At 28.0% G+C, this 9,319-nt stretch overlaps 1 protein-coding gene across 2 annotated transcripts; it reads left to right on the top strand.

Annotated features, from left to right (window-relative positions):
* Nucleotides 1-1,653: 1,653 nt before the first annotated feature.
* Nucleotides 1,654-8,963, top strand: LOC117168004 (conserved oligomeric Golgi complex subunit 2). 2 transcript variants are annotated; one of them, XM_033353314.1, is made up of 12 exons: nucleotides 1,654-1,836; nucleotides 1,922-2,140; nucleotides 2,313-2,540; nucleotides 4,678-4,944; nucleotides 5,042-5,343; nucleotides 7,074-7,191; nucleotides 7,259-7,581; nucleotides 7,684-7,750; nucleotides 7,867-8,053; nucleotides 8,125-8,404; nucleotides 8,487-8,667; nucleotides 8,755-8,963. In XM_033353314.1, the coding sequence occupies exons 2-12, from the start codon at nucleotides 2,060-2,062 to the stop codon at nucleotides 8,851-8,853; spliced, it is 2,133 nt and encodes a 710-aa protein (XP_033209205.1). In that variant the 5' UTR covers nucleotides 1,654-1,836; nucleotides 1,922-2,059; the 3' UTR covers nucleotides 8,854-8,963. The 2 variants fall into 2 exon arrangements, with proteins under 2 accessions (XP_033209205.1, XP_033209204.1); XM_033353313.1 differs by having other exon boundaries at nucleotides 1,654-2,140.
* Nucleotides 8,964-9,319: the final 356 nt, after the last annotated feature.

Below are 9,319 nucleotides of genomic sequence, written 5' to 3' on the forward strand. Positions count from 1 at the left end.
CATGTCTATTACTTAATTTTAATTTTATTCTGAATATAGATCGTTGATGCAACTTTTATTTTCTTTAACTAATGCCTATTTCTATTAAAATCAGGTTTTTATGAATTATCATCTTATGTTAGTTATTTTGATTTTCAAATTATGAAATTAAGGAAGTGGAAGAAGTTATTTTTTGGGTAACTTCAAGATACTTTAGCTAGCAACTGTAAAGGATCTTACTCAAATTACCTAACAGCTGGAGGAGGGGGTGGGGGGTTGTTACGTTAGAGGAGGAGGGGTCCTTCATTCATGTATGTAACTCTGGGTAATTCACAAATAAAAAGTGCCACAAGTTTCAGATTCTGGTATTTAATTATTAATGTTCAGAGAAAATGAAATATTGGTCAGGGACAAATTAGGGAGTTTTAAAATTATTTTTTTCAGTAAACATGATATAATATTCTTGTTAGTAATTTATTTTTCTTGTATTTAAATTTAAATTTATTTTTTTTTTCAGTTACTTTCTCCTGATGCTCTTTCCTTTGGCAATGCAAAGTCGACTACAACCCTTTTGGGATAAAAATTCAACATTTTTTTTAAATTTGTCTTTTAAATTCAAAAATTTATCTATTTTTGTAGAAATTACAATTTTCTTAGATAAAAATGCAATTTTTTGGTTAAAAATTCAACCTTTTTTTTTAAGTGATCCTTCTTGGTCAAAAAGTTATACTGTTTTGTTGAAAATTCGCTTTGGGGGGGGGGGGTTGAAAATTCAAGTATCTTCGTAGGAAATTTATTTCTTATTTAAAGCGCATACTTTAATATTGAAAAGTCAAACTGAAGTCTTTTTTTGGATGAAAGTTGAAATATTTTTCTTTTTAGTTAAAAAATGCATCTGTTGAATTAGAAATTGCATCTTTCTTGGGCAAGAATGTAACTGGTTAAAAATTCTACGATTATGTTAAAAAGTCATCCTTTTTCGTCAAAAAGTAAACTTTTTTGTAGAAATTTCATGTTTTTTGTGTAAAAATTCAACCGTTGAAAATTTAACTATTTTGTTGAAAATTAATTTCGTCTTTTGGCTTTGAGGTTCAACAATTTCGGTGAACTTTATTTTTCTTTGATGACTGAAAAACCTTTATTTGTTGAAAATTCATCTTTCTGGGTTTAAAATTAATTAAATTTTTTTAAACTGAATTAAATCTTTTTTAGATAAAATATCTACTACATTTTTTGTTGGAAATTTATCTTTTAAAGTTAAAAATTCAATTCTTTTGTTAAAAAATTACTTATTTTATTCAAAATTTAAGTATTTTCTTAAATAGTCACCATTTACAGTAGACATTTCATTTTTCAAGATTAAAATGCTGGTATCTGGAATATAATCCGGTACGTAATTTAAGTATGGCCCCTAATTACAGTTACAAAAAACATGAATATAAATAGTAACCTTTTTTTTATTAAGTAACGTAACTGTAACTAGTTCCTAAAAAAGTAACTCAACCAACACTTTTAGTCTACTGACGGGTTATCTTATATCCACGTATGTTATAATTTTTAAATTTTCCCAGGAAAATTCAGTTGTTCTTTGCAGTTCACATTTTTTACCACTGGACACCAATGGCGCTAATAGTCTTTTCCGTAAATGTCAATATCTCAAATCCCAGGTATGTGACGTGTAAATATAACCTCCAACTTCTTTGGTAATGTCTACTATAAGCACTGATATCTATTGGATTATTAATAACAAACGCGAATAAAATATATTTTTAATAAAATAATTACCAGCATAGTTTAAAAAATGAAACGTATCTTACCATAAATGTTTATTTACAAAAGAATTATCTGGAGGATTTTGTGAGCATGTTTAAAAATATGTTTTAGCCTATATTAAGAAGTCATGTAAAAAGTAATATAAAAGTGGTTCCCAAAAATCTTTCAGCACTTTTTAGAATTAAGAACAAGATGTGAATATTATGTGATCTTATATAGTGTAATAAAAAGTGTTAGAAAATAACACATTTCATCTTGTGTGAGATTTTGTGATCGAAATATTGTTTTAGTCTTTTATTTATTAATTATGTCCGCAATGTCTGAGGAAATTTTCAATGCACCGAAAGCTCCGAAGGACTCGTGCTTCAGTGAACATGATTTTATTCAGGTGAGCTTATCATTTTTAGTCTGTATTCTTATTAATCTGAAAATTTACTAATTTTTACTCATCCACATTGAATTGCCATTTAGAAATACGTGGATGAATTTACTTGAAATATATTAATCAATTCATGTAGTACTATTTTATGAGTATATAATGAATGATATTTGTATTGCAGAAAGAATTCGACGTGGATACTTTCCTCCAAGAACATAAGAAAAATGTCAGTCTCGAAAAAATGAGAGATGACCTTGGAGTTTATTTAAAAATTCTACGATCAGCGATGATTGAATTGATTAACAAAGATTATGCAGACTTTGTTAATTTATCTAGTAATTTAATTGGACTTGATAAAGCGATAGAAAATCTCGAAGGTCCACTTGGTCAACTGAGAGAAGAAGTCATGGTATTTTTATTTTCTGATAATTAGATTAGTACTTAGGGATCATCCATAAACTGTGTTACAAATTTAGGATATTTTTTACCCCGCCTTTACCGCTTGTTTTTTTTTCGAGTTTCTAGTGAGTTGTTCTGCAGTGAGTAGAATTTTGACCACAAAGTCTTTTAAAAAATGGGGAAATTTTCAACGAAATAATTCAATCAAAAACCATGTATTCTCAACGAAAGATTCGATATTTCTTATTTAATGTATAAATGTATGAATTTACAATCAGAATTTTCAACAAAACAGTTACATTTTCGACTAAAACAGTTGACTCGTAAAAATAGTTAAACTTAAAACCTACAAAGGTGAAATTTCACAAATAATGTAATTGTTAATCAAGAGAGGTAAATTTTTAACCAAATAGTTGAATTTTGAACCAAAAAATATAAGCATTTAACGAAAAATTGAATAATTACACTTTCAATGTAAAGAATTAGTTTTCAACAAAGAAGAAAACAAATTTTGAATAGGTCGAAGTCAACTAAAAAACACGAATTTTAGCAAAATAGTTGAATCGTTGACTAAACTTATAAAAAAATGTCAACAGAATACATGAATTTCACACAAAACAGTTGAATTTTTCACCAGACACTATAAATTTTCAAAGAAAAAATGAATGTTCTGCCAAGTAGCTATTTTTCCAAATAAACAGATTTTTTACCAAATAGTTTATTAAAAAAAATAACAGTTTAAAGAATTAATAAACAAGTTTTTTTACCAGTTTGATTGTACCAAGAAAGACGATTTTTTAACAAAATAGTTGAATTTACAAAGAAAAAAATATAAGTTGCCAACCAAAAATGCAAGAGTTATACATTCAGTTCAAAAAATGAAGTTACAAAAAGAATTAAGTTTCTTCCAGTTAAATAAACCAAAAAGGACGAGTTAAAAAAAAAAATAGTTGAGTCCACGGCAAAAAAGATGAATGTTCAAATAAGAAAATTAATTTTCAACAAAAAAAAAACAACTAATTATCAGCCTGAAAAATTAATTTTTCTACAAAACAGTTGAATTTTTAAATCAATACTATGAATTTTCAATCAAAAAAAGTTTTGTCTACCCACCAAATAGTTAAATTTTTACAACAACAAGAAAACGAATTTTCAACCGAACAGTTATATTTTGTTACCCAAAAAGATAGTATATCTGAAGATATGAATTTTCTGCAAAACAGTTCAATTTTTAAACCGAAAAGTTGAACTTTTAACAAAATAGTTGAATCCTCAACCAAAACAGATTAATTTACAACCATTTATACAGTAAAATTATTAAACAGAAAAGATTAATTTTTAATTAGAAATATCAGTTAAAAACGAAACTATTTTAATTTTCCATTTTAGATATGAGTTTTATACTAAAATGGTGAAACTGCAGAAAATCTTTTTTTTTTTAATAGAGTACTTCGACTTGCAACCAGGTAGTCGAATTTTCGAACAAGAAGATGATTTTTCAACGGAAAAAAAGATATCTTAGCCCAAAAAAATTTTAATTTAAGTCAAAAAGAATTTTCAACAGAATATCTAAATTTTCAAGATAAAAAAATAAATGTGCAACTAAAACCAAAAAGTCAACGAAATAGTTACATTTTTCACCGAACGGACGAATCTTCAACCAAAAAAAAAAATCAATTTTCAAGTTTTCGATTTATCAAGTTGTTGAATTTTTAACCGAAAAATATGAGTTTTTAACCAAATATTTGCATTTTCAACACAATAATTAAATTTTCAATCAAATAGAATGTTTAAACAAATGAAGAGTTTAAACGAAAAATTAAGTAAAGGGGGAAATCTCTTAAAGACAGCAGAAAAATCAGATATTCTTCAAAAAGGGGAAAAGCGTGGAATATGGAAAAGAGTGTGAAGACTGAAATATGAAAGTAATTTTAAAACTAAGTTATTATTCAACTGTACCCATGAAGGGACGTCCATCGCAAAAGTTGCAAATTTTCTTAAAATTTATCAAAGTTCGTAACGTTACGTCCACAAGAGCCTCATCCCCAACTGTTGCTAACCGTAGTTTTTGGAGTAATCCCCCCCCCCCCCCCTCTGATCAAAGTGGTAACGTTTTTTAACCAAAATTAAATTATTTATTATACCAGCAAGTCCGTCAATATTTAGATGATGCGATATCAGAGGTTGCATCCAATTTAGATGAGCATCGTCACATCAGAGAGCGGAAACAAAGTTTGCACAGCCTGATACGAATCCACAAATCCATTTCAAAATTAAGTTTAATTCTCTCTGCTGGCAATTCAATAGAAAATCCTATCAAACCTGATATTTTAGAAAGGGCTGCGACTGAATTTAATCAATTAAAATTTCATACTTCTCGTTGTAATGCTGATCTTGCTATTGTTCAGAACGAAGTAAGTATTTTTCAAATAAAGAATTATTAGGACTTCAATCATTTTTACAGTTTTTTAAAACGATGAAATGTACTAGTAATTTTTTATATTTTTGCAGAAAAGTGCAGAACTTGATGAATTGCTCACAGCACATTTAAATCAACTCTTTCTAAATTATATAAAAGGAAAGGAACCGGCCTTTTTGACGCGATGTTTAAGAATTTATGTTACCTTGGATAAAATATTGGACTCAGAGGATGTTGTTAGAAGACTATTAATAAAACCGAAAATTGAGGCAGTTATAAATGAAGCAAACTTACAGAGCGAACCACTTGGACTTCAAGGAATTTATTATAAATTGGAAAATATTTTGGATGAAGATATAAAACAACTTTTGGACATTACATTATATCCTGAAAGGTATTTATTTTATTACTGTTCAAGCTAGGTAATTTAATTAGAAAATGGTTTAAAAACTACGTCACGCTATTTTAAAACTTGTTTAAGTCTCTTTTTTTCTTCGATTTGAATAGATAAAAACCTTAAATAAGAGACATTGAACAGCCAAAAATTCTTTCAAAACAGGAAAAATAGTGTGCTTTTTAACGAAAATAAAGAATTAATAGGAAAAAACATTCTTTTGAATAAAATTGGAGTATATGTACCATATAGAATTCAAAATAAAACGCTGAAAATTTCAAGTTGAAATATATCTCATTTTCAATAAATTAGTTAATATATAATAAAATATATAAAAAATAAATAATAAATTAGTTAAATTGGAAAAAAAATCTACCAAAAAAGGTAAATTATCAACCAAAAAGTTAATTTTTCTAGTTATGAAGTCAAATGTTTTAAAAAACACTTGACTTTTAAACCTGAAAAGATGTATTTTCAACCAAGAAAGATTTAATTATTTTTTGTGTAGTATTATATACTACTTTGAAAAAAAAAACAATTTAGACTAAGCAGTGGCATTTATAAACAAATTGTCAATTTTGTAAACAAGAAAGAATAAAATTCAACCACAAACAGTTTAATTTTTGAACAAATGGTCAAATATTTAAGACAAAGATACGAATTTTTTAGAGGACAGATCAACTTTCAACTAGGAACTTTTCTACCAAAAAAGATTAATGCTTAATCCAAAAAAGATGCATTTGCAACCCAAAAAAAAATAATTTTCAACAAAGCAGTTGAACTTTCGAATACAAAAGATGGATTTTAACAAAATAGTTGAATTTTCAACAAATTTATTGAATTTATGACAAAAATATTTGAATTTATAACCACATAGTTAAATTTTCGACCTACAAAGACACGTTTACAACAAGTTGATGAAATTTCAAGCAAAAGAGTCTACTTTCCAAGAAAATAGTTTAATTTTTACGGAAATGATCCAATTTTTAAATCAAAAAGAATTAAGTTCAACAAAAAAGTTGTATTTTTAACATAACACGTAGTGGAATTGTCAACGAGGATAGATTTTTTAGGCAAGAGAGAACAAAATTTCAACAAAATTATTGAATTTTCAAACCAACCATGTAAATTCCCTACAAAACAGTTGAATTCTCAGCCCGAAAAGAATAATTTTCTACAAAAAAGTTAATTTGCATTCAAATCGTTGAATTTTAACTAAAGATAAATTCAGAACAAAATAAATAAATTTTTAAGCACATTCTTGAATTTTCAACTAAAAACGATAAATTTTCAGTCAATATTGGAATAGTTCAATTTAAAATTAAAAAATTAATTTTCAACCAAAAAATTTTTTTCTAAATCAGATAGTACAATCTTCAATAAATAAAATGAATATTTAACAAAGTAGTTCAACCAAGCCGTTGAATTTTCAACCAAAAACTATGTATTTTCAACTAAAAACGATCAATTTTCAACCAAACATAGAACAGATACATTTTCAATTAACAAAAATCGTTTTCAATTTAAAAAATGAATTTTCATCAAAGTAGTTAAACCTTCAGTCAAATAATCAAATTTTTAACAAGAGATTAATTCTGAACTAAAGTTGACGATAACGTAAAAAATTTGGACATTGATTTCAATATTCAGCATTAAAAAAAAAATATTTTCAAGTCACGTAAATAAAATTATAAAAATAAAGAATTTATAATGTAAATAAATTTTTACAGAGCATTAGTCAAAGGATTTAATTTCCTAGTCAATAGCTTTTGGACCGAAATTGAAGAGAGAATCGAAGAATACCTAACGTGCATTTTCGCTCCAGGAAATCCAGAATTATTCCATAGGGTAAGTGTCTCAAGTTGAAGAAAATTAAAATTATTATCGACTTTTATAATTTTGTTTTATGTTTCAGCGATACACTGAAACTTTAGACTTCCTCTCGAGGATGGAAAGACGATGCGGAAGTGCAGAAGTTATCGCCTCGTTGAAAAATCACCCACAATATACACGATTTCTGAAAAAGTGGAATTTGCCTGTATATTATCAAATTCGGTTTCAAGAAATAGCGAGTACAGTTGAGAGTGTGCTTTCTGCAAATATTTCTCCGTCTTCTATTAAGAAAAGGAAAAATTCGATTGACCAAGACAGCTTTTCTCTTAATGCAACTTGTGTGGTTTGTGACTGCATTTTAAGAACTTGGGCAGACAATGTGTTTTTCTCTCAACTTCTTCATCGGTGAGTTCCATAAAAATGCAGTTTTTTTTATTTAATAGACATTCAGAATTTAATGAAGAAATTAATCAGTCTCGATTCAGATTAATCTTGAAATCCATTTAGATTTTGGAAACTGAATCTTCAAATTTGTTCGAGGTACAACGAATGGTGTAAAAGTTCTTTAAGTCAGGTACTTAATTTGTCTCCTAATTTTCATATTGGTAGAATATTCTTCTTCTTAAAAATGTACTTCAAAGCTTGTTACCAAATTTTATAATTTAAGCAAATACTAAATCCTTTTTACAGAGTTGGCAGGTAATAACGATAAACGAAATCAGTACAGTAACTGAAACAGAAAATCCAACAAGATTGGAATTTCTTGTTTGTCTGTATACCGACATAGAAAAGCTAGTGAAGAAATTGCCAAGCTTCCTTGGAATTTTACAACAAAAGTTTAAAAACCCAGACGAAAAAACCTTAAAGCTGTTGGAAGGTCAATTTCTATTTAAATATTGAAGGAAATTTCAAACCCTTTTGATATATAATTATTTTTTCAATCCACAGATTGTCTGACAGAAACTATTAAAAGTATGGAGGAAACTTTGCCACTTGTGACTAGTGAGATTGTGAAGGAACTATTATCTCAGAGTGCTTCACATTTGAAACAAATTAGCGACATCCCAAGATTGTTTAGAAGAACAAATCGTGAAATTCCAACAAAGCCTTGTGCTTACGTAAAGAATGCTCTGACTTTTCTTTCTGGTTTTCACGCAGATTATGTCCCGATCTTCCCTGAAGAAATTAAACTTTGGTTGCAGCAAACACTTTTATTTCTGACTGAACAGTAACGAAAAGATTTGTTTTAAATTAATTATTAAATGGAAATCTACTATTATATTGACTACAGAAAAAGTGTCCTTTTATAGGTACATGGGTTCAGTAAATGATGTGATCACGTCAGTTCAAAAGACGGAGGAAAGCTTGAGGAGGTTAAAGACGATCAGGTATAAGTCTGCTGGAGTTTCTTCTTCTGAAGTTCAGGGAGTGAGTGATGATGAAAAAATACGAGTTCAACTCTCGATCGACGTAACTAACTACGTCACTTTGGTAAGAATTTTGGTCATATGGACAATCGATTTTGATAAAACTTGTATTCGAAAAATTGAATTAGTCAGTAAAGATTTTTAATTTTAGATTAAATCACTTGGAGTATCTGAGCAGGATCTACCGTGTTTACAAGATTTAACTCGGATCGTCAAAGCGGCCGTCAAAAGTCGAAGTGAATTGAAGTAATTTTTATAGAACGATATGCATATTTCCTACCATTCCTTATTATTTAATACTTTGATGACGATGATAAACAATTATAAACGCGCCCGATCAATAAACACGCGTATTGAAGATGTGCCCGTTTTTATTTATTTTTTTAAAAGTAGATTTGCGTCCCTCATAAACTAATAGTTATTTGAACCTGAAATTTGTGGTAAATACGAATATTAAAAAACTTTGAAATTTAAAATCAAGTCAAACCAGCTTTTTCCGTGTTTTTACTATCCTATCTAAAAAAAAAGCGATATTAGCAAATATTTCGTAAAAAGTGAATGACTATTGCGAATGGTGGTCGACTATTTCCCCATCTGGCGCCGAAAACTGGCACTAGAAAGAGTAGATACAATTTTAAAGATGTATTTTAATTTTCGCATAAAAGTGTTTTTACACTTGTTTTGTGAAGTTTAAAACGATGATTGAATACTAAAAA

This window comes from Belonocnema kinseyi, chromosome 2, assembly GCF_010883055.1.
Source record: "Belonocnema kinseyi isolate 2016_QV_RU_SX_M_011 chromosome 2, B_treatae_v1, whole genome shotgun sequence".
Taxonomy (NCBI): domain Eukaryota; kingdom Metazoa; phylum Arthropoda; class Insecta; order Hymenoptera; family Cynipidae; genus Belonocnema; species Belonocnema kinseyi.

Coding starts and splice junctions, on each gene's coding strand:
- LOC117168004 (XM_033353313.1), top strand. CDS start 2,060: ATGTCCGCAATGTCTGAGGAAATTTTCAATGCACCGAAAGCTCCGAAG. Junction 2,541..4,677: donor AACTGAGAGAAGAAGTCATG/GTATTTTTATTT, acceptor TTATTATACCAG/CAAGTCCGTCAATATTTAGA. Junction 7,192..7,258: donor ATCCAGAATTATTCCATAGG/GTAAGTGTCTCA, acceptor TTTATGTTTCAG/CGATACACTGAAACTTTAGA.